The sequence below is a fragment of the Panicum virgatum genome, chromosome 7K (genome assembly GCF_016808335.1).
Source record: "Panicum virgatum strain AP13 chromosome 7K, P.virgatum_v5, whole genome shotgun sequence".
Taxonomy (NCBI): domain Eukaryota; kingdom Viridiplantae; phylum Streptophyta; class Magnoliopsida; order Poales; family Poaceae; genus Panicum; species Panicum virgatum.
This window is the reverse complement of record NC_053142.1, coordinates 18062077-18086809: the sequence shown is the minus strand read 5'-3', so window position 1 is coordinate 18086809 and position 24733 is coordinate 18062077. Positions and strand designations below refer to the sequence as shown.

At 46.1% G+C, this 24733-nt stretch overlaps 2 protein-coding genes and 1 pseudogene across 2 annotated transcripts; 2 read left to right on the top strand and 1 right to left on the bottom strand.

The window, feature by feature from the left end:
* Window positions 1-349: 349 nt before the first annotated feature.
* Window positions 350-2300, top strand: LOC120640418 (probable cinnamyl alcohol dehydrogenase 6). The gene is made up of 4 exons (XM_039916240.1): window positions 350-520; window positions 607-1234; window positions 1334-1487; window positions 1749-2300. Exons 1-4 carry the CDS (start codon window positions 429-431, stop codon window positions 1946-1948), a joined length of 1074 nt encoding a protein of 357 aa, XP_039772174.1. The 5' UTR covers window positions 350-428; the 3' UTR covers window positions 1949-2300.
* A 5743-nt stretch (window positions 2301-8043) lies between these two features.
* Window positions 8044-9407, top strand: LOC120640419 (expansin-A1). The gene is made up of 3 exons (XM_039916241.1): window positions 8044-8335; window positions 8415-8736; window positions 8905-9407. Exons 1-3 carry the CDS (start codon window positions 8182-8184, stop codon window positions 9212-9214), a joined length of 786 nt encoding a protein of 261 aa, XP_039772175.1. The 5' UTR covers window positions 8044-8181; the 3' UTR covers window positions 9215-9407.
* Window positions 9408-15054: 5647 nt separating this feature from the next.
* On the bottom strand, window positions 15055-24024 carry LOC120640417 (annotated as a pseudogene).
* Window positions 24025-24733: the final 709 nt, after the last annotated feature.

The window sequence follows — 24733 nt, the reverse complement described above, 5'->3', positions numbered from 1 at the left end:
TGAAGGTTGTCACCATGGATATATTTGCCAATAGTGGATGGACAAGGAGTACTAGACTTTGCTTTTGATTTCTATTGTTTGCGTATATTTTTTCTATTTATTCCTGATCAGCTTGTAAACTAATATTTTTGTAAAATCTGGCTGTGTGCAGATCAAGAGGCCAAAACATCTCTCGTTTCTAAAAACATCGACCTAGGTGATAGCACGGGAATCACATGGAAATTGTTACTGCATTACGTTATGCAATGACTACTCACGTAGATTAAGGCAATAAGAAAGCGACAGATCAGTCATCACGCGCGTGCTTCTACCTATAAATAACTCCTGGCTACTGAAGCTTTAGCCACAGCCATCTCAAGACACAAACAGAAGCTCTTTCTCTGTCCGCCTCTCTCCTTCAGAACACACATACGCAGAGCAGCAGAGTCATGGAGGTCACACCGAACCACACTCAGACCGTGACCGGGTGGGCGGCCATGGACGAATCCGGCAAGGTTGAGCCCTTCGTCTTCAAGAGAAGGTATTCTCACATTTATGTTTATCCATTGTATACAATAATGTCAATATTCAATTCCACTATGACAATAATTTCTGTGTACTCGGCAGGGAGAATGGCGTGGACGACGTTACTATCAAGGTCCAGTACTGTGGCATGTGCCACACGGATCTCCATTTCATCCAAAACGACTGGGGTATCACCATGTACCCTGTTGTCCCCGGCCACGAGATCACCGGCGTCGTCACCAAGGTTGGCACTAACGTCTCCGGCTTCAAGGTCGGCGATCGTGTCGGTGTGGGATGCATCTCTGCGTCATGCCTCGACTGCGAGCACTGCCGCCGCTCCGAGGAGAACTACTGCGACAAGGTCACACTCACCTACAACGGCATCTTCTGGGACGGCAGCGTCACATACGGCGGCTACTCGAACATGCTCGTTGCGAACAAGCGGTTCGTCGTGCGGATCCCAGACAACCTGCCTCTGGATGCGGCAGCGCCGCTGCTGTGCGCGGGCATCACCGTGTACAGCCCGATGAAGCAGCACGGCATGCTGCAGTCTGGTGGGAACCTCGGCGTCATCGGTCTAGGCGGGCTCGGCCACGTCGCGGTCAAGTTCGGCAAGGCATTCGGCCTCCGCGTCACCGTCATCAGCACGTCGCCAGCCAAGGAGCGGGAGGCCAGGGAGCGCCTCAAGGCCGACGACTTCATTGTCAGCACCAACCAGAAACAGATGCAGGCACGAGCGTCAATATATAGTTCTCAATTCTGAGGCATTCGCTGGAAATTTTGCAGTCAATATAATCCTTTAACGTGATTATTCATTTTTCATTTGCAGGCCATGACCAGAAGCCTCGACTACATCATTGACACTGTCTCGGCGAAGCATTCGCTGGGCCCAATCTTGGAGCTGCTTAAGGTGAACGGCAAGCTGGTACTCGTCGCGGCGCCGGACCAGCCCGTCGAGCTTCCTTCTTTCCCTCTCATATTTGGTGAGCACTTCATTCATCTATCTTATTGTTTCGCTTTTTTCTGTACAGTATGGTACCCATTATTATTGTCTAAAAGTATTATTATTACTATATTTCTCGGGTCTAGTTTATAATTTCAACTTAATTCTTGTGATGTGAAGTAAACTGTCCCCTAGTTGAGACTTGAGACATACTGATGAAACTGAAAGGGGTTTTCAGATCACAAGCTCCGTATAGGCGTGTGACACCATCTAAAATTTGGTGGTTTTTCGATGCCTTCAGGGAAGAGGACAGTGAGTGGGAGCATGACGGGAGGGCTGAAGGAGACGCAGGAGATGCTGGACCTGTGCGGCGAGCACAACATCACCTGCGACATCGAGCTCGTCTCGACAGACAGGATCAACGAGGCGCTGGCACGGCTGGCGCGCAACGACGTCCGATACCGCTTCGTGATCAACATCGGGGGCAATTCAAAGCTCTAGTTGGTGTTTGCTGTGCTGTCGCATCATCAGCAGCATATAAAAAAGTCAGTTGAGAAGACAAGTGTTTGGTGGAGCTGCGTGATGATGTGCGCGACAGTGGAGGATGGCTTCATTGTTCGCGCGGTGGTCGCCCGGTTTGATATATGTTTACAGCTCTAGCATGCCACGAGGGGGTAAACAATTATATTGTGCCATTGCTGGGTGCAAATCAGTACAAACTTGGTTGTTTTGAACTTATTATTGGAAGGATAATGCGTGAGTTTGTCTCCATATCCAATGTTCATCTAAATGGTCGTTTAGTCCATTTATACATCATTTAAACGCTACATAGTGGTACACCGTTTCGGTTTAATAAGTTGTTTTGACTGTTTAAACGACTATTTTTCTGTTTAAACACTTATTTTGCCCGAATAATAGGCTAAACAACAGAAGAATGACTGTTTACTGTTTAACATATAGAATAACACTGTCCACATCAATTCATATTGAGATATTTTTTAGATATTGTTATCTATCAATCCGCACAAGATATTAGCTTTTGTCGGATGGATGTTATCAGGCCCACGGGCCACAGATGCTGTCGAGATGATTGCCTTTGTTGTGGATCCAGTATGGCTAGTTTGTTATCTTTGGGCCTATTGCTTATTTGTTCTGTTTGGAGAATTTCTTTACAATAATACATTTATCCGTAGACCTACATTTCTTGCAGTCATACTAGTCTTGTTTGTGGCTTTGTTTTTTTTTTTTGCCAGCTAAAGTAAAACCAAAGGCCAAATGATACAATAGTTAGTCGCAAGTTTTTGGCCTAAGGAACAAATAAAAAGTCATATGTAATTTTTTGACAGACAACTATTGGTGTTTTATCGGCCAATCTACCGAGGTGATACCCCAAGATAGTAGATTTATAGGTGGAATGTCGCCGACATTAGGAACACAAAGGTGCACAGAACATACACTATGGGAAATCCCCTAGTTGCCGAGTGGTAGAAGGTTTGCCGAGTGCAATTATTTGGGCACTCGGCAAACAAGAAACACTAGGCAAACTTACTTATTTGTCGAGTGTTTTTTCTGACACTCGGCAAACCAGTTCTTTGCCGGGTGTTTTTTTTCTGACACTCGGCAAAGAAGAAAGTTTGCCTAGTGTTTTTGTTTGGCACTCGGTAAATAAATAATTTTTTTCAGTCCTACCCCTCAAACTTTTTTCTACTCTCCACATACAACATGTGGTACTCCATGTTAATGTTTGGTAATTTTTTATATTTGTTTACTATATTTAATTAATTAATTGCATTTGAAGCAATTTTATGAATCAAGTCAAATTCGAGCCGCTAGTTATTTAAATAATAGAACAAAATGTGTAGAAAAATGAAATTCATGATATTCATCCCAGTTTGAGGCCTTACCTGTGAAATGAAAAGGAATTTCTAACATCTTATTCAGGAAACATGACCACGAACGTGTGGCCGAATAGTTTTAATTTTTTTAAAAAAATACAAACAAAGTCTGAAAATTATGAAATTTGTCATGATGCGATGATATCATACGTGGAGGCTGTGGTAAAAAATTGAGAAGATTTCGAATATTTTTCAGATACGATGTTTACGAATCGAACCATCTCAGAGTAAGAATAGTAGCATTGAGAAAGATTCGATAAGATTTGGACACAAAGTGACGGTCAAATTGTGGTTTGACTACAAAACTTTTTGTGTATGCAATAGAGAGCATAGACTAATTAATGGAAAATTTTAATAATTTTTTGAAATCATTTGATAATTTTAATTCATTAAGTGCTATTATAGAACTTTAATTGATATAAATTAAATTTGAGTTATAACCACATAAAATAAAAGAATTATACGAGCAAAAGTATCAAATATATATTGTTAAGGAAATTTGACAAGATATTGTTGAGGTAAGTGATATGAATTTACAAGAATACATGTGAAAAAAGAAGATAAAAATAAAAAAAATTGTTTAACGAGTGTGTTTTACACAGCACTCGGCAAAGAAAATGTTTGCCGAGTGTTTTTCTGGACACTCGGAAAACCGTGCCATGTCATCGATCCAATGCCATGCCAAAATGCTCTCCTATTGACTCCCCTCCTCCCCCATTGGATAAGACCCTCCCCTCCCTCCCCGCCCCCCTCTCTCCCTCCCTCCCTCCATCCACTTCTCCAGCCACGCTACCAAGGCCCTTCTCCAATCTCCAGCCGCGCCCTCCCCTCCTTCTGCCGCTGCCGGTGCCTGCCCTCCCCTCCTTCTCCATCCGCGCCGCTGATCCCGAGGCCCTCCTCTCCTTCTCCAGCCGCAGCCGCGGCCGCCGTTCCCGGCCCCCTTCCTCTGGTGCGCTCCCGCCGCCGGTGTCCGCCCCAACCCCTCCTCCCGCGCGCGCCCTCCGGTGCTCGAGCTCCTCTCCCTCCCCGCCAGATCGAGCGCCGCCGGATCGAGCTCCTCTCCCTCCCGTCTCTCTTGGCAGCACTCGATCCGAGCGGCCTGGTTGCACGGTGGGCGCGGCCGGCACGACCTGCGTGGGGGCGTGATGAGGCGCGTGGCCGGCCTGCGCAGCGGTCCCAGCGAGGGAGCGCACCAGAGGTGGCGAGGGGGCGCGCGGCCGGCCCGCACAGCAACCCCGGCGAGGGGGATTGCGGCCGGCCTGCGCAGCAGCCGCGGCGACAAGCGGGGCGATGGCGGCATCGTGGTGGTGGTGGTGGCGGCATCAGCAGCAGCGGCGGTGACGTGGGGGTGCCGGCCGAGCGTCGGTGCTTTTTTTTATATATTTTTCGAAAATGTTCGCCGAGTGTCGGATATAGCACTCGGTAAAGCCTTCGCCGAGTGTGCGACAGAAAACACTCGGCAAAGATGTCTTTGCCGAGTCTTTGTTTGCCGAGCGCTCAAAGTGTTCGCCGAGTGTTTTTTGCCCTTTGCCGAGTGTTTCGAGCACTCAGCAAACTGAGGAAATCCGGTAGTGATAAGATTTAGACATGTTTAGGATGTCATATAGCATACCCTACTTCTTGTATAATGGTTTGTATTGTGTGAGATTGAGCTTGATTTGGGGAACATATCTGGTGGAAACCGCAACTTTCGTCTGGCTTGTAGATGATATGATGATACACAACCTTGTAAAATATCTTATCCAAACTCGATTTCGTTTGTGAGATATAAAAATAACATCTAACAAATCATCTGGACAACTTTCTGGCTTGAAAATTGTTATTTTAATATCTCATAAACGAAGTCGAGTTTGGATAAGATATTTTACAATGTTGTGTATCATCATATCATCTACATGTGTGATTTTTTTGGTGAATTTAGATGACTTTTTTGCCATAGTTTGGATGGGTTTTCAAAAAAGTTACGGTTTCACCAGATATGTTCCCCTTGATTTGAGGGGGTACCCTTATGTACTCTAGCTTGGTATGAGCATAAATTTCTTCTTCATTCTATCTTTTTTTTTACCCAACCAGCACAAGATGGTGCCCATTTCATTGATAAAGAAGAAGAAAATACAAGTAGATAGTCACGGAAGACTACATACAGGAAAAACAAAGAACACAGCCAGAAGAAAAGACAACGTGAAGGCGCACGATGTCCACCAACAAACACTCTTAAAAAGTCATTGCCGAACTCCCGCCGTGACCTCGTGTCAATGGAGAACCTAGAGAAGAAGACCGCATCGCACCAAAAGACCACCGCCGTGCGGGACCCATCGCCGAAGTACTGCTGCAGAACCACACTCCACCTGATAGGATGATAACACCAAATCCGGATCTCTCGCAGGCCGCCTCGCAGTCTCGTAAAGGCACAAACGCGCGGGGACCTAGCCACATCCGCCGTTGGACTCCACCTCACTCTCGTCGCCTCGAAGAAACACCGCACGCGGGGGCCTTGCCACGTCCGCCACATCACTCTACGTCACAGATCCGTTTCAGAAGTCGCCATCACAAGAGGCTCCAAAGAACTGTCGTGCCCCAACAGAAGACCGACATCACCTCGTTGCTCCACCCGCGCAAAAGGCTCCCGCCGCCATGCCAGCAAGTCAAGGTAGTCACTTGCGCCGTCTTCCGATGATGTATCACACCGGAGTAGTCCAGTAGAGCTGAGCTACCCGCCCCAATCCGCTGCAAGCCAAGTCGTCGCACGATGTCGATGCCGCAAGCGTGGTCGCCTGACATTGTCCCGCACAGCACTGACAGTTGTCTAGCAACGCCAGCCGCCACGGTCCACTGCCAGCAGTCACACCGACAAAGTGAGAGAACCCCTGACCGCCACCAGAGGAGCGAACGCCACCGCGTGAGCTTTGCAACCCCCATGAAGCTCGCCAACCTGCACAAGACCGCTCGACACCACCACCGAAAGGGGCCATCCAAGAGCCGTCATCACCAGCAATGCCAGAGCAGAGTTGGGTCTCAAGAGACGACGCCTCCACCGAGGGGACGACGCTAGTGACGCCGCCGTCGCTCGTCCAGAGAACTGGACAGGGTTTTCACCCAGAGAACCCGTGTCGCAGGGATGGAGATACAAGATGACGCCCCAACAGGGAAAACGACACCCTAAGGCGCCGCCGTCATCGCTGCCAGCAATACAGGCAAAGGCTTTCGCCCATAGCATCCCATCCGTACGACAACATGTACCCCACCTGACACGCCCAGGATCACGACCGTGGAAGGCTTTCTAGGGGCGGCGCCAATGGTCGTGCCTCCTCGCACCTCGCGCAGACTGTCTTCCTACCGCCGCAGCCGCTCGCGAGTCACTGAGGCCCTCACCGGCCACTGTAGTCTTCACACGCGTCGATGAAGGCGTCCGATGCCAGCCCGCACCGCGAAGTGGCATCGCCCGGCGCCCCGCGAACAACCTGACACCACCGGAGGCGGGCACAAGCCAGGGTACTCCGGCACGATGTCCGTTACCAGCCTGACATATGCCGCTGCAGGTAACCAACACCGTCGAAGCCGCCAACGTCGCCCCAGATCCGACCGCGGAGGGCCCGAATTCGGTCATCTGGCGGCCATCGTCGACGCCGGGCGTCCATGCGGGCCTACAATACGCCGTAGAGCAGCCCCGGCCGTCGCACCCGTCGCCTTTAGCTGCTGCGCTCGTTGCTTGGCCGCCGCGGCCGACCATCGCCGGGGACTGCTGCTGCAGGCCGCTGCCACCGTCGTTGACCCGGCCGTCCCAACACACTGCCTGCGCGCCGCCGCTACCGCAAACGCCGCCTGGTAGCGCCGCTGCAAGCCGCCGCCACCATCGACGCCCTCCACTGCGGGCTGCCGCCACTCCGCAGATCCGGCCGCGGGATGCGCGGATCCGGCCGCCGGAGCTCCAGAAACGCCGGCCGCTGGCCTCGTTGCGCCACGGCATTGCTCGGCCGCCGGCCTCGTTGCGCCACGGCATTGCTCGGCCGCCGTGAACCGCTTCCCGCACGGAGAGGCACGTGCCTGCCAGAGACGAAGGCCTCGCCGCCGCCTTCTTAGGGCGGCGCGGGGCTTCCCGGCGGACCCCTCCGGCGGCGACGAGGAGGATGGGAGCGGAGGAGGCCTACGGCGCCGAAGATTGGGGCGGCCGCCCGGGTCGCCCATGCGGGAGGGCGACGCGGGGGTGGAAGGGGAATAGATTTAAGGCAGACTTGCTGTCAGACTTTTGTTTCTGGCTAGATGCTTTCAGTTAAACATGTTGTAAGTTCTCTCATATATTTTGTAACTATTTAATATAAAAGGTTTTTTGATAATGTGGAGATCTCCCCACAGTTTTTTCTTCAAAAAGCACGTTAAAAACTTAAAAAAGTACTTTTATTGTGAGCACCGACAAAACTAGTACCGAATTCACGATGCGCAAGGAAATGCGCAGGTTCAGATCTACACTGCACATAGCGCCGACAGATGGGTGCTTGAACATCTGGCTTCCGGACCCGACACACGTCAGAGACACCCCAACAGTTTATTGACGAGAACATGGGCTCTCGAGGCTTAGCCCGAATCTCCCACGCGGCCGACGGATCCAGACCAATAATGTAGCGACTGATTGCTAGCTCGTGTCAGTGTCAGCTGCCGGATAGCTTGCAGGCCTGCATGCGCGCCCACATGCACGCACGGCCTCTGCCGGGTGACTGCATTGCCTACGTGCTCTCTGATCCAATCCAGAAACGCCAGCATCCTGATGAACCCATCCCTACTTAAACGACGGTGCCTCCTAGACGTTTGGCCATTAGCTAGCGTTGTTCAGCCCACACTGGCATGGAGGGAACTAGCAGATCATTGCCTTGCATTCTCCTCACGTTGCTCGCGACCACAAGCCTCCTTTGGAAGGAAGCCGCGTGCTTCTCGGCGTCCGGCTTGAACAAGGCGTTCGCCACTTTTTATGGCGGTAGCGACGCTTCAGGAACGATGGGTAAGAGAAGCTTAGCTGCTAACTGCTAAATTTCTTTCAACTTTTGCTTGTAGCACAAATAAGCGAACTGGTGATGCAGGAGGCGCTTGTGGGTACGGCAACCTGTACTCCACGGGCTACGGCACGAACACGGCGGCGCTGAGCACAGCGCTGTTCAACGATGGCGCCTCGTGTGGGCAGTGCTACCGGATCACCTGCGACTACCAGGCGGACCCGCGGTTCTGCATAAGTGGCACATCGGTGACCATCACCGCCACCAACCTGTGCCCTCCCAACTACGCCCTGCCGAATGATAACGGCGGCTGGTGTAACCCGCCCCGCCAGCACTTCGACATGGCCGAACCCGCCTGGCTCAAGATTGGCATCTACCGCGGTGGCATCGTGCCCGTGATCTACCAAAGGTATTTACTAGCAAGCTAAGTGCCGACAAACACCTACCCGATTCCACATCTGAGAAATGCCGAGCGGTTTAATTTCCACCCGAAGTTTTCATGCATATGATTTAAATCTGTGATCGACCGATTGTTAGTGATCTCAGATATATGCTGAGGACCTACGTACGTGTGCAGGGTTCCTTGTGTGAAGCAAGGCGGGGTCAGGTTCACCATCAACGGTCGAGACTACTTCGAGCTGGTGCTGATCTCTAACGTTGGCGGCTGCGGGTCCATCCAGTCGGTGTCGATCAAGGGCTCGCGAACGGGGTGGATAGCCATGTCCAGGAACTGGGGTGTCAACTGGCAGTCCAACGCGTACCTCAACGGGCAGAGCCTGTCGTTCCAGGTCACTAGCAGCGATGGCCAGACCAAGACCTTCCTCAACATCGTCCCGGCCAATTGGGGGTTCGGGCAGACCTTTGCGTCCTCGCAACAGTTCTCTTAAGAGGAGAGCTTTTGTTTTTGTTTTTTTGGTCCTTTGGGTGTCTCCGCCAATACCTTGTAAAGGTTTCCCTCCATATATATGCTGCCTCACTTGTCCATCGAGGGACATCCATATGCTTTGCCCAACGTCACCTTGTACCCTCTGTTTACACATTAAAGGAAAAAATCTATTGTTTTTTTCTAGAAGAAAAAAATCTTGAGTTGCCAATGATATAATGATGCCTTTCCCCTTCCGGGACACCCGTACGTTTTGCCCTTTGCCCTCGGCATAACTGGAACCAGCTAATGTCATTCTAATGAGAAGAAGACTGGACTTGCTTTTGTGTTATTACCGTGCCCTAATTTTGTTTAAACATTTTATTGTTCTTATCCTGCTTTATGGTCATCTAGGTAAGTTCTGCCAGAAGATGGCCTCCTGCATGTTAGGCTTAGGGCAAGTTTATTGTTACACGACAACGGTCTCATATGTTGTCTCATGCAGTTCCATGTAGGATTTTTGATGATGTGGAGGAAAGAGGGGAGGTGACAGAACAAAGCAATTGTTTCGCGAAATAACCGTCTCATAACCTAAAATTAATGACTGTGAGGCTGCTTCCTCACTATTATATGAGTTGTTGTCATGGTACTCATAAAATTTCTTTCTGCATTACATAAAGTAAGAGAGATGGTACTACTATGAGACAACTAAAAAGGTGATCCATTGTAGAGGTTGTTTGTTAAGTCGTCTAAGATGACGTGTCATTGCATGTAGACAACTCCAATGTACTTGCCCTTAGCGCCTTGCGAGCCAAAATCCGAAAAATCTTCTCCAAAGTAACTCTTTGTTGGGATATGCTTATTAAGGGCGATTTTTGTCCGGGAGTGGTCGGAGTGGCACTAGAGGTATTCCTTGAGTTTTAGCCAGCGTTACTATCCCTGGGAAGACTTCTCCGATTTTCTGGATGAGTGGCATCAGCTGTTGTGATCCTCTATTATAGATGAAGCATGGCAGACCACAGTATGGATGATATATAAAACTCTGGAATCTTCTGTCCTAGAGCACAAACAACACTTCAGGCAATATAAACCAGCAAACAGGATGTAGGGTATTACGCAACTCGCCGTCACCTGTCTAGACGTTGTGTTGCTTGCAATTTCAAGTTCGTGATCTCGGCGACACCCCACCTACAAATCTACTACCTCGGGGTATCCCTCGGTAGGTGTTGACGCTCGTTGCGGACCAAGGTATTATGCCTATGCTGATGAACCATGAAACTCTTTTATGTCTAGGAGTATTTGGAAAAAAATTCACCATGAATTTTCTAAGACCTCATTTAAAGATTTCTAGCTGTATAAGATTCATAAATATGACGTATGAAATGTCCAATCCCAAGATTTCTTTTCGAGCTTTGAACATGATTGGTGCGTTGATGCCAAAGCGTTGGTTGAGCACACCAATTGTCGTGAGATTCGCTGTGTACAGAACTGTTCTCGCATTCTGTACAGTCTACCATGGATAGAAAAAGGTATCCATACTAAATTGATGGTTGCAGATGACTCCTAATAGGTAAGGAGGTTAAGATGGAACTATTTAAAGTAGACTTGATAAGCTTTCCATGATGTGCTTGCAAGCCCAAAACGGAGTTCATATGAAGTCGTGGCAGCCATTACAAGTTGTTGCTGTCCTGCAGTCCGAATCCAGCCCACGCGATCCCTTTCCCCTTTTCTCCACTCCATTGTTCCTAAGGAAAGAGTGCACCCATTTATGTATTGTATAAATAAGATAGACAGGAAATAGAGAATGAAATCACCTGATAGTTGAGTTGACGAGCACGGGCAGGAGTAATAGGACTAGAAGTTGGTACTTGTGTAGTTGTGGATGTATCATTTCTATTGATGTCCTCATCATACTAACTGAGACTTCCGACAATTCTTCATCTTGACCTTGCATCTCCTTCGGCTCTAGCACTTGTAACTGAGGACTCTTACCAGCGTCTCACCCAAGACATTATTTCTGATGTTGTAAAAGAGCATGTAGAAGAGGTGGATTGTTTGTGTTTGAAAATTAGTGATTGGTTTGTAATAATGTTGTTCATGTAAACTCTGATTGGAATTGTAATAGTTTGTTGTGCAATTGTGTAAACTTCAACTTGTTTGTAATTTGGAAAATCCTTCAAGCTCGTCGGCGCGTCGAGGTACGGATTAAGCAGCTATAGAAGAAGTGAAGCGCCACTCTACTTTCTTAATCTTGGAGATGGCACATCAAGGCGCCCTCTTAGCACCTTTGTTCGTTCTTGAAAAGTAGCCCCTCGGCTATACCTAGGGCTCGGCCCTGTGGTGACCGTACTTTCCTTCATGCTGTGAATATCCTTTACCCCTTCTATTTTCATTATTTACTAACCCCTTCAGCTTCCCTTGTGAGTGGGCTTCATGTCGCCCTTTGTTACGAATACCTTCGAGCTTCCACTCGAATACATTTCAATTTCCATTACTATGAATACCTTTCGGTCTAGGGAATGTAGCATGCATGTATGAGGAGAAGTCGACACAGTGGATACACTCTCTTTTAATAGATTCTATTTTTGTGGGAACAGCAAACTATGCACCTACCTCCCTCCATAACCTTCTAAAGTATCCTTCCAGTGATGGCTCCAGCTCTGACGCCGCATGTGCTGTAAGTATGTTGACCTTCTGGACATGATCGAGGAGCTTACTTAGGTCCATGGAAAGTCCGTATATCTTCATGGTTATCGACCCATTCTCAAAACACACCTACCTCATGGCACTTGTGCAAAAGACCTTGGTGGCATGTGTATTCTTCGGAGGCATTATCCATTGTTATGTTGCAGCTCCTATTCCACCATTTGAGAATTAGTGTAGATCATTCTTTATGCAAAACATTGCTTATTGGTTTTGGTTGAATAGGGCCTCATTTGCAACATTCTATGCAACACATAAATTCTATGAGGCATATCACGGTTAGTCATCCAATTAGACATAGAATGACTAATATCTACGACTAATATCTGATTCATAATATACTCCTTCAGGTTTCTAATCCATTACAAATCTCTCGTAACTTGTATCTATAGCTTAGTGTTTTACCACTTTCTTAAGGATACTTGTTGAGTGAGATATGTATGTGTTGGACCAACAACCATGGTTGAGTCTTATTCTTTATTGTTTGCCTACTTATTCTCTAGTGTAATTTACAATTGACCATCTGTTGACACTTCTTAACATCGCTATTAGTTTCTGTCTCTGTCAACGGCGCCAGAAATGCTTGTTGGTATTTCTTAACTCGTACAGAGAAGTCCGCAAGTGCACAGAAATACCGTTGTAGCACATCACCTATGAGTATTCAGGGTATCGTATTTCCACGAGGAACGGAGGTGTGACAATCTCTTAGCTAGTTTACCTAGAGAAAGGAGAGAAGAGAGAAGATAGGATGGCCTTTGGGTAGTGTGGTTCTGTCTAAGGGGAAGGATCGAAGAAAGATAAACTCAGGTTTCTCACTCGTTTACTTCGGGCACTAGCGCTCACCTAGTCTACCAAGCGATTCCGGCAATTAGCTCTATTACGAAACCAAACGTAGGGAATGCCCCAACCACGAAGACTGTCTCCGTAGCAGACGGACAGGGCTGTCGCCACTTGCCATCCAGCTATTAACACCGTGGGACTCAAAACAAACAAAGGTAATCTAAGGTCTATACACCATGTCTATGTCGTCAACTACTACTCTAGCAGCAATTAGGGTTAACCCGTCTTTATCAAGGGCTCTCTACTAGAGTATCCGTTGCAAGAACAGACAATGAACCCATATACGAATAATAACAAGAGGATAACTTCACCTAGACCTCACAAATAGATGAACTCAAATACTTACTCCAAGTGAATCGTATCCGTCGAGGTACAAGGCCAAAGAGATGCCGACAAGTGTGGCTCTTCTCCTTACTTCCTCCTCACACACTTCTAAGCTAAAGATACAAGTTTGTGGAGCCCCACTTCTATTCTCCTCAAATGTATTGTGTGTTGTGAGGCATGAGGGAGGTCCCCTTTATAGCTTGAGGAGGTCAGTTCCCACCAAAAATAATAAGGAAACCATATCCCCAGGACTTGAGGTTGAGTAGGTGCTACTCCTCATCGAAATGAATCTGGACGAGAGCCCATCCAGGGTCGGGAGACCTTAGGGGTCAGCCGACCCCCAGGTCACACATCCCCAGCTCTGCCTTCCCTAGCTGGCTGATAGGTGGCTGATAGGTGCTTGTGCCTGGGTGCGTCTGTTTGCTCTGGTTTGTGGATCCTTCTTGTAAGTGAGACGTAGGACAAAATCTTCTGTGCATTTCTTCTACTTTCACTTGTTGTCCTCCATATTTCATCTGCGGGTGCCTGCAGATCACAATCCACCAAAACTTGTGGAATCAATTAGAAATAAGCCCTATAACTAAGTTCGGCGATTGGAATGTTATGAAAAGCTGCAAGTGTTGATGATTGATTTTATGACTTAAGGACCGTCAAAACCATCTTTTTAGTATATATACATTCTAAGTATCAGATGATTTAGACAAGACAACTAGACTACCAACTAGATTAGACTAGCCTCGACTGATCAACATTTCCTCGAATCACATCAGTACACCAAAAGGTACTACGACGCTCATCATCATCTGGAGCTCGAGTTCAATGTGGGATGTTGGGTTTGGCTACATCTCCTCCATCGCCAAGTGCCCTCGGTTGAGCACCCAAGGGGTACTAGGTGGCCAATCGGGTTGCCTTGATGCCGTGGTGACCTACCCGCATCTTCTAGCTGAGGGCGCTCGTGTGCACGACGTCTTTCACGTGGGGCTCCTCAAGCCGTTCCATGGCACGCCTTCAATAGCATCAACGGCCGTGACACCCATGGAGAACCATCGTTTCCTGCCATGTCAAAATGTTGTGTTGCGTGCACGCTTGCGTCGGTGAGTAACACATCTGAGCCGGCACGCATGAATCCAATGCGATAGAGCCTTGAGGACATGCTTCTGGAGGATGGGAGAAATGTTACGATCACCACGGGGCCTACCGGAGGTGCCAGCGTGGGCTAGGCACAGATGGAAGACATAGATATGCCTTTGCAGTTTCATCTCCCATCTCCAAGGCATCGCCGAGCTCACTAGTGCTGGTGTCGCCGTGGCTCAGCCCTCGGGAGATGGACTACTGGCAAGGGCGCTCTTGGTGGGAACGCCACTCAAGGGTCAGGTCCAGCCATCTAGCACAGGCGTGCCTCGATGGGGCTTCGGATAGCATAGGGAGAAATCCCGTACCAAATAGCCAGTAATGGCGATGCTTGTTGCGCCACTTTCTTTGTTGGAGGCTTTGCCAATACGCTACCCTACTGCAGGTCCATCTTAACACCGGATGCTATATGAAGGTGTTTGAGAAAATTCTTGTCTGGCATTACGCTAGTGTCGACATTGATGCCACCTCTTGATGCCACAATCTCCTTGGAGGCGATGTCAATATCTCCTCATATCCATTGCTAGGCGGAGATTTACGTGAAAGATTTAGCAAACAACAGATAATCCGGATATCAAATTTCTAAGCGGATAAGAGATGTGATAGATTGATGTTGCGTGAATACGTTGAAGCGGGACCTAAGAAGAAAATTTAAGTTTAGTCTTTTACCTTTCTTTGTTTTATAACTTTCTTTCTTGTATTTGTGAAATCCCTCATTTGAGCTTTAGAGTCTAAGAATTCGCTGTAACTTTTTTGGCTGTAATGATTAAGTCTAGAACTTTTTCCATAATCTAAAAATCTCCCATCTCCGACATCTGGTTTCATCTCCCCAGACATTGTCATTTAGTACCAAACAGAATCAGCAAATTACATTTGAAGATACTCATCGCTCCGTTGCTAGGAAAGATGATATGAAAACATCGCTCCTGAAAAATATACTCCTCAGGATACTAGCAAAAATGATACAAGAAGGTAGGTACAACCTGCCAGACCCTACCATCAGAACCACCTCAGATAAAACACTCCTTCGGTAGTACAACCTGCCTAACTGTATCCATTTTCTCCAACTTGTTTCATGGGAACAACAATTTTACACCAAGCCCACACAAAAACTAGTACTTAAATACATGGACACCGACACCTGATAATTCTAGTGCGAAATTCAATGGTACTTTTGTATTATCTTAGAAAGAGATGAGTATGTGCCAACACCAGCACAGCAGAGTCCGACAGCAATGATGAACACACACAGTAGTACCTACACATTGATACCGTTCATTATAATCCACATATGCTACTATGTAAGTCTGAGTAATTATTTCTATTTGGGTAGTTGGATCAACAATACATGGAACATGATTCAAAAAACTGCATACAAGTGAAAAGTTCTTACTGCAATGTTTGGAGAGTAAATACAAAAGTGTTCAAACTAGAAAAACCATTTAGAAATTGATAGAAATGAAGTTTAGTGCTCTTGTGATTTGAATTAAATAGATGGTTTAAGCAAAATACATAGTTATTGCAGAAGTAAAAACATCATTTACCTGATACCAGGTCACTTTACTCCTAAGGATAGCCAAAAAGCAGGCACATGGTAGAATATAGGCCTACAACAATTACAAATTAGGAACAATTATATGCAAGCAAAGGCTCCATAAAATTTGAAGGTGAACCTACCACAAACATAGTGGGGAAGGATCCCACCAGGGACATGACAAGTCCTGAAAAGGCTCAACAACCATTAAAGCAGAGAGTCAGAAACAGAATAAAAGAGGAAATAGGTTTGAAGTTAAATAGGCAAATTTTATGCTATACCAACGTCTTACTAGAATGTACTCAGAAAATGAGAAGAAACAGCAATTATGGACAAACAAGCACAAACTTACCAAAAAAAGGAACAGATAGAGCAACAATAAGGGAAGATACCACCAGCGCTGATCTAAGCATTACTATGTTTGGGTATGTCTGCTGATTCGGAGGTAGCAATTCCTCCAAACTCAGAGCCAGAGGAGTCATGGTTAGTGCATATGTGGGTATTAGTTAAGGACAGAGCATCTGATCCATGTTAAAACTATTGAACAAGATAGGGTAAACATTAAGCTAAATTTGTTCATCAAAAGTAGATTGGCAGTTTGAAGCTGATACCGGCATTGCTTGGGTGAAGAGAATTATAGCAAGAATAATTGTTAACTACAGGAAACAATTGTGTATGGACAGCTGAAATAATTGGCAAGGATATTTAGTTATTGGATTTGTAACCTGCATGAAAAACAAAAGGCACATAATGTCAGAAGGATATAATTTGACACATAACAGCTTTTTATTATTTATAATAATGTGACTTGACTTAGCTTGATTATGCTCCATCAAATGCAATAAGTGAACTTATGCTAGAAGCCAAATTTTCCTTTTCTAATCTAGTCTTCAGAAAAGAACAATTACCGTAGTCCAGACAGCAATCTTGGAAGCCACAAGGTTTGGGGGTAAATTCAGAGTGAATTGGGACTCTGTAGATTCACCAAACATAATGTATCCCATGATTGCAGCACCAGCAAACAGAACAGTAGACAGAGCAATGCTGACAATGAACATAAACCAAAGCATTAGATCATGAAAAACTGAGAACAACTTGCAGCTTGTACGTGATTGTTTTTACCAGGTGAAAAGAACAGCAGGGAACTGGTTGCGTTGCTTCAGAGAAGAGTAGATGTTAGGGAACACCCCATGGCCAGAGTAGCAGTACCCATACAACCCAATGGCAATGGGAATTCCAGGAAGGTTCAGTGCTGTCCCTTCACTCTTGACTGTACCAACGTGATCAACAAGTCCAACCCAGAACAGGCAGGAGACAATAACGATAGATGCGATGAATCCACCAGCTAGAAGCACAATTGCAATATGAAATCTCGCGCAAGTTTGACATGGTACAGGAAACTAAGAAAAAGGCAAATGTATTTGGTGAGATAAACAATGGAGGCAACAAGTGAGTTGGTACCTGAAACGAAGCTGAGGCAGCTGAGATCGCGAAGCCAAGTGGTAGGCATAACGATAAGAGCAGTGAGGATGGCAAATAGCACATGCGAATCCAAAGTCAAGCTACCTATGGTCAGGTGCGCGTTGGGGAACAACTTTGACAAGTTGTCGCTCTCTAATATCAAATACTCAATGCAACATGCCTGCAACAAAGTACTAGGACCAATTAGCATATAATTAGATGTTCATATAACGCCAATTTGTTTTAATGGACAGCTGTATTTTAGAGAGTAGGCTAATTGAAAGATCAGGCAGTTTATGCACATGTTGGCCGTATCACCGTCATGATCAGAATATGTATAATTTTTTGCAATGAGAATAGATTTCTTTTATGGCATACACTATCTAGCAGAGAAATCACAAATATATCAGACATGTTTTGTGTTAGGAGTGAACCAAACCAGAAGGTGGACTGAAGTACTTACATATAGTTCCATATACAGGATTATCTGCAGATTGCAAAGGCATAAAAGCAGAATAGTTAGCACAAGACAGCCCTCCATTGGACTATATGGTGTAAATAATACAAAACTGAATAACAGATGGGCATTACTATACCGAGATGATGATACGACCAGCAGTGCCAAAGGCGGCATGTCCGATGTCTGGGTAGGTCTCAAGGCCTTCCTTACTGTCCAGGCAACGCCGCAGAAGTATGCCCGTGTACCATGCTAATGCACCCAGCACCGCTAGTATAACTAGTCCAAGCCAGCCACCTTGCTTGACAGCATAAGGTGTTGACAGGATACCCATACCACATAAGACATTCACTCCTGCATATTCCAAACAAGTAATTGAGCTAAAGCCTTTGTCTTTCATAAATGAAAAATGTTACAGTTAAGATTGATAACTCTATTATGTAGTTTTCTTACTGAGAGGAGAAAATTCGCCATTCTCTACTAGATTAACTGATTTATCTGATACTTGAGATGTAATAGACGAACTGAAGCTGCAGAACTAAATTCTACTGAGTTTTTCCCCCTAAAATGCACAGAAGAAACTAACTGAGGTCAGTTTCAAATATTTCGGAAACAACAACTTCACTTGTAACTGTTAAGGGGAGAGTGGATACTTAAAAAAGTGTGGAGCTTTAATGTGTCAGAATAAGAACTCCCATGATCGAGGAATATATCTCATCCACATGAGTAAACGCGAACATGTTTCTGAGTATAAGCCATATACTGTGATTTGATTAGGACAAGTTTTCTCATTTAACTCGACCAAGTTAGATCTAAATCCATATGCCTGAGTACAATTAGAGCCAGTTGTCCATGACACATGTTCCTGTCACTTGACTGTATTGACGCACCAACCATGTGATTTCTAATTATATATGTTATATATAGACCAAGAAAGAAAAAAATCAAAGGAACTGTTGTTTGGAATGCCATCATAGACCAGATGTACCCAATAAACACAACTGACTACTCTGCTTTGTTAAACCTAGTTAATTGAACAGTCATATTTCCTCAAAAACGTTTGGCTGATGAATTAATTGACAGTGCACCATATTTGTTGTCCTTCTTGAGCAACATTAGTGTACCATATAAGGTGGGCATTACTATACCGAGATGTAAGTTCCTGGAGAATGCACCCAGGTTAATAAAATAACTATGAGATAATATTGTGAATATGTAAAGATGGTGAACTAGATACTAATGATTCAGATCCCATCCTCAGTTGTCTGTTCTCATGGAATAGCAGCACCATGATAGCAACGTTTCCATTTCTGCCATATTTGTGTGGCCATGATACAAACCTTAAGGGATCATCCTAAAATAGTGGTTGAATCCTCTATGATATGAATAATCCCAAACTAACATGACAGCTCAGGGCGCAACTCATAGTAAAATCTAGTGAAGTTTGGATGGCTTTACACAAGATCTTATGATCTTTTTACCATGGACTTTTGCACATCCACAAGGTTAGATAAACTCCATTTGGTAGTTAAAATGGTTAGACAAGTAAAAAGGTCTCCTTGCAAAAGAAAAGGTTGAATTACTTGACTCCATGGTATATATCCCATGCGCAAGATTGCTAGTGGTGAGTAGCATGGTTTTTTTCTTATTGAAAACTGTGACCTGATAAGTTCTCTAATTTCCTTATCGTGTTTCCACTTTTTTCTGATGGTGGCATGACATCATGTTCACATAAATATCATCACAGTAGGTTGCCATATCCTATTATTATCACAAATCCACCCTGCACTTATATACGCATCAAGTAACAAGTGATACAGTTACATATTATTATCACAAATCCACCAATATAGCTTCGGTTTTAATCTTAACAACCATACATAGCTCATAAATCAATATCGAATTCAACAAACTTTGTAAGACTACTTACCATTCATGACCCCTTGAAAATAGGAGCACTGCCGGTAGGGACCCACCTCATGTCCCCCAACCATAGGCCTGTGGTCCTCAGGGATCCTCTCCAGAGATGATGCCTTCCTTGTTGGTGGGCGGTAATGGGAGCTCTTCCGAATGCCCTTGTTGCTGCTGCTGCTGGTCATCGCTGGTAAAAGTGGTGCTCGTTGGCAGGAGAGGCTTGATTAGGCTTGAGATGATCTCTGGTGACTTCCCTCGAAATGAGTTTGTCAGCAAGGAGTTGGACAAACGGCTCAGTGATGGCGTACCCAGGAAGCTCAGGTTGGGCGAGTGCACGCTACTGTACATGTCAATAGACTGCCTGCTCGTACAAGAGGAGAATTTAATCACACTTTTGCAGTTGCACGCATATGAAGAAAAAGATGTGAAGTTAAAAAATTTGTGCAACTGCATCAACTGAGATAAACTTAAGCATGACAAAGCATGAGGAGAAGGAGCAGAACATTTTTAACTTCTATAGCAGCCTGCTGGGGGAATGCCTAGACCGAGAGGCTACTGTTAACCTAGAAGAATTAAATCTACCAAGAATTGATCTTGCTGATTTGGAGGTTCCCTTCACTGATGAGGAAGTGTGGAAAACAATTCAATCTTTGCCTACAGACAAAGCTCCTGGCCCCGATGGATTCACAGGGAAGTTTTACAAGACTTGTTGGCCGATTATTAAACCTGAGATCATGGCGGCAGTATCAGCTGTATGGAGTAGGAAGCTGTGCAATTTCGAGTTGCTTAACTCTGCTTACATTACTCTCCTCCCAAAAAAGGAAGATGCTGCAAGCATCAGAGATTTCAGACCAATCAGTTTGGTCCATTCTTTCGCAAAGCTCATCACAAAACTCCTTGCAAATAGGCTTGCTGGTCGACTGGACCAATTGGTTTCACCAAATCAGAGTGCTTTTATTAAAGGTCAGTTTATTCTTGACAATTTCTTGTTAGTTCCGCATACAACTAAATTTCTGCACCAGCAAAAACAAGCTCGCTTTCTACTAAAGCTCGACATCACCAAGGCTTTTGACACAGTGTCCTGGCCCTTCTTACTGGAAGTACTACAAAATTTGGGTTTCGGTCCTATTTGGCGGGATATTATTAGTAGGCTTTTGGCTACTTCCTCCACACAGGTGCTGCTGAATGGATCCCTAGGGGAAAAGATTGTGCATCGGCGGGGTCTCAGACAAGGTGACCCTTTGTCCCCGATGCTTTTCGTTCTTGTCATGGATGTCCTGTGCTACCTAGGGAAAAAGGCTTCTGAGGAGGGACTCCTAGAACCTTTAGCCAAAAGAAATCTACAAAACCATATCTCCCTATATGCGGATGATGTAGTTATCTTTCTTCAGCCTTTATCTAGTGATATCAGGGCCATTTTGGACATCTTGCAGCTGTTTGGAGAAGCGTCAGGACTGAAAACAAATGTGCAGAAGAGTACTGTTGTACCCATACACTGCTTGGAGGAACACAGAACTTTATTGCAGACTCATCTTCCTTGTCAGATTTCAGAGTTCCCGTGCAAGTATCTTGGAGTACCACTCTCACCACATAAGCTCACCAAGGCCCAGGCTCAGCCCATCATAGAGAAAATTGCAGACAGACTACCTAGTTGGAAGGCCGACCTGCTCACAAAAGCTGGAAGAAGTGTCCTGGTGCAGTATGTGCTCACTTCCATGTTAATTTATCTTGTGTTGGCCCTGGATCTCCCAATTGTGACACTGCAGGCCATCGACAAAATTAGAAGGGGCTTTTTGTGGAAAGGCAGGAAAGATACGAGAGGTGGTCACTGTCTAATTGCTTGGCCCAAAGTTACTCGACCACCTGAACTGGGAGGATTAGGAATCTCGGATCTACAGAGGTTGGGTTGGGCCCTACGACTGAGGTGCTTGTGGCTACAAAAAAACTGAGCCTGAAAAACCATGGGCCTTCTTTCCTATCAATTCTTCGCCACAAGTTAAAGCCTTCTTTGCAGCTGCCATCATTTCAGAAGTGGGCAATGGCAAGAATACTTGCTTTTGGACTGACAGATGGCTTGGGGATCAAAGTTTGCAAAAGTCCTTTCCGAATCTATTTAGAGCAGTGGCTGCTAGAGCAAGGAAAAGAAAGGTGTTTCAAGCTCTCAATAATAGAACATGGGTTTCAGACATAAGAGGTGCACTCACAGTACAGGTCCTAATTGAATACATTAATCTATGGGAGTTGCTTTCAAATGTTGAGTTGCAGCCAGATGTTGAAGATACTCATATTTGGACATTCTCCACTACTGGACAGTACACCACAAAATCTGCATATGAAGCTCTTTTCATTGGAGCTATTCAGTTTGGTCCTTGGGAGAGAATATGGCGAAGTTGGGCCCCTAGCAAGTGCAAGTTCTTCTTGTGGACAGCTGCACACAAAAGATGCTGGACAGCACACCGTTTGGCAAGAAAAGGGGTACAACATCCTGCTGCCTGCCCACTTTGTGACCAAGCTCAGGAAACAATTGACCATCTTTTAGTCTCTTGTGTATTTGCTCGCCAGCTGTGGTTCTCCATTCTGCTGAAATTTGGCCTACAAGTGCTGGCTCCAAACCTTGAGGATGAAAACTCTGAGGAATGGTGGGCGAATGCAAGTGGCAGGGTGTCTGGTCACTGGTCAGGTCCTTAATGGATTAAACTCCATCATAATTCTGGGAGCCTGGAACTTATGGAATCATTGCAATCGATGCGTGTTTGATGGTGCTTCTCCTAGTATATCTAATATCATCTCGACCACCCTTGAAGATCTACAGCAGTGGTCCTTGGCTGGGGCTAGAGGAATATCCTTTCTCCTCGCCTTGGTGCCTAGAGACAGTTAGATAGTTTTGTTTTGGTCCAGTCCCGGTCTAGTTTGTTTTTATTAAGACAAATCAGTATACTTGTTATAATTAGGGGAGTTACAGCCCCTTTTCTGCTGTAACTTTTTTGGGGGGATACCCCCTCCCTTTTCTTCTTAATATAATGATGCGCAGCTCTCTTGCGCGTTCGAGAAAAAAAACTTGTCAACAAATGAAATCTACACGGTGGTAATCACACTTTTGCAAATCCCCCCTCCCGCTCCCTCTGCCCCCCCCCCCCCCTCCTGAATGTTGATCTAGTGGTCCAGATTGGAGTTTGCACGAAAGGGTTGGTTTGCACCTGATATGTTCCTTTTATTCATACTAATTTTGGATCTGAAACCCTTTAGAGACATTGCTGCTAAAAATTACTAAAATAGTTTGAATGCATTGTTTCCCGCATGTCAATAACTAAAAAATCATATCGATTGATAATATGAGACTGATATACTAGATATATTACAATATGTACTTTCATAATGTGTAACTCTTTCTTTAAATTGATTCATCCTGTTACATATATATTATTATTGATCAGAGTACAATATTGGAGATCATCCTGATTTTGTAAGGCTTATATTTAGCAGTAATTTCTCATCAGCTACATTCTATGAGCATTGTACTTGAAAGGGTACCAACAGAAACATATTTAGTACGATGCAGTGCGCCACGCGGCGCCCTTCCAGAAACATTGAAAAGCCAAAGGTAATAATTCTAAAAAGTACAAAAGAGAGAGGGGGGGGGGGGGGTCGTTTGGCCGACGAGCCAGCTGCATCCTGCAGCCAGGGGGAGCGTGTCCACACGCCACCGAGGCGAAGAGACTACGGTAGGACTTAGGAGGAGCAGTTACCTGTAGCTCTGCGGCCATTGCTGGGTATAGGAACTCGGCTGGCTGCACCGCGCCGCGACCACCCGTGGGCTGTCGCACGGCGACGAAGAGTCCGACCCGGAGCCGCCGTCATCTCCCGACTCCTCGCCGCCATGGACACCGCGCTTCCCGTCCTCAACGGCGGCTGCGTCCTCTTCGTCGCTCTCGATGAGGAAGCTCCGCTCCGACACCGAGTTCTTCATCTCTCCGCCCAAGCTTAATGTAATGAGCGAGGAGGACGAGGGAGGGAAGGAGCAGAGAGCGCGGATTGTGAGGAGGCGGAGGGAGAGGGACGGGATTATATAATGGCGACGTGGTTTGGGGGCATTCGATTCCCATCGCCGGTGGTTTGGGGGTATTTTTGTCTCGCCTTGGATTGTGCAGGATGCCAAAGGAAACAAAAAGTAATGGTTTGGCCGTTTGGCGTCATACTATTTCCCATCTATTTTACTCAATCCCTTTAAACTCTGGTGACTTTTTATTCTAATTGATTTTAGATGTTTGAAGATGAAATAAGAAAATTTTTACAAACAGTTTTGAAAATATATTTGACTAAAATAGTTAAGATTATGTTTTGAAGACCGTATCGATGGCAACAACATTAGTGGAAGAAGAAAAATTTAAATGCTTTGCTACGACTTTTGTAGCTGACATTAGATTCTCGTCTACATGGAGGTAAGAAGGAAAAAAATGAGAGGAGAGGTAGTTAGAGCCCCTTTGACATGGTTTCACCGGAAATACTTTCAACTCTGCGCTGCAGTAAATGGTACTAATACTATACGACTAAAGCGATACTGTTATGCACTATTCTGCACTGTAGCGAGGAACCGGAATGCAAATCCTGGTCACCCTGTACATGGTCCAGTTCCAACCTATGGAACCAACCCGTATCAAACCTGTTCTGCATGCCCACTACGGATTAGGTTTAGTCCGGGTTCTACCGCTTAACCCGGTGACAGATAATGTTGTCTTCAACCTCTGTCTCTCTATTCTCAGTCACCCTGCACCCCCACACACCTCTCGTGTTCGTGCGCCATGTCTTGCGGGTTGTCGCTACCTCTCACTAGCTCACTCGCGGCGATCTCCCCATAGCGGAGGCCGCGCAGTCCTGCCTTGCCTCGCTGGCAGCGTCCACCTTCTCGGCACTCCATGGCGCCCTCCGCTCACTAGGCGAGGTGGCGACCATGGTGGGTAAGCAATTGCCCGGGGCACGTCCACCTTCCCGGCACTCCATGGTGCCCTCCACTCGCCAGGAGAGGCAGCGGCCATGGTGGGTAAGCAATAGCCGCGGGGCGAGGCGGCAGTGAGGTACCCGATGGTGGATGTCGCTGAGGCCGTCGCCCTCATCGAGGAGACAAGGCGAGACTTGTGGAGGCTCCGCGTGTCCGGGACGAGCTGCTCGACCTCCTCATTGGA

Bases quoted from the DNA above. Each gene is read 5' to 3' on its own strand.
- LOC120640418 (XM_039916240.1), top strand. From the start codon at position 429: ATGGAGGTCACACCGAACCACACTCAGACCGTGACCGGGTGGGCGGCC. The intron at 521-606 runs GTATTCTCACAT...TGTACTCGGCAG, and splicing joins CCCTTCGTCTTCAAGAGAAG to GGAGAATGGCGTGGACGACG. The intron at 1,488-1,748 runs GTGAGCACTTCA...CGATGCCTTCAG, and splicing joins TTCTTTCCCTCTCATATTTG to GGAAGAGGACAGTGAGTGGG.
- LOC120640419 (XM_039916241.1), top strand. From the start codon at position 8,182: ATGGAGGGAACTAGCAGATCATTGCCTTGCATTCTCCTCACGTTGCTC. The intron at 8,336-8,414 runs GTAAGAGAAGCT...CTGGTGATGCAG, and splicing joins CGACGCTTCAGGAACGATGG to GAGGCGCTTGTGGGTACGGC. The intron at 8,737-8,904 runs GTATTTACTAGC...GTACGTGTGCAG, and splicing joins GTGCCCGTGATCTACCAAAG to GGTTCCTTGTGTGAAGCAAG.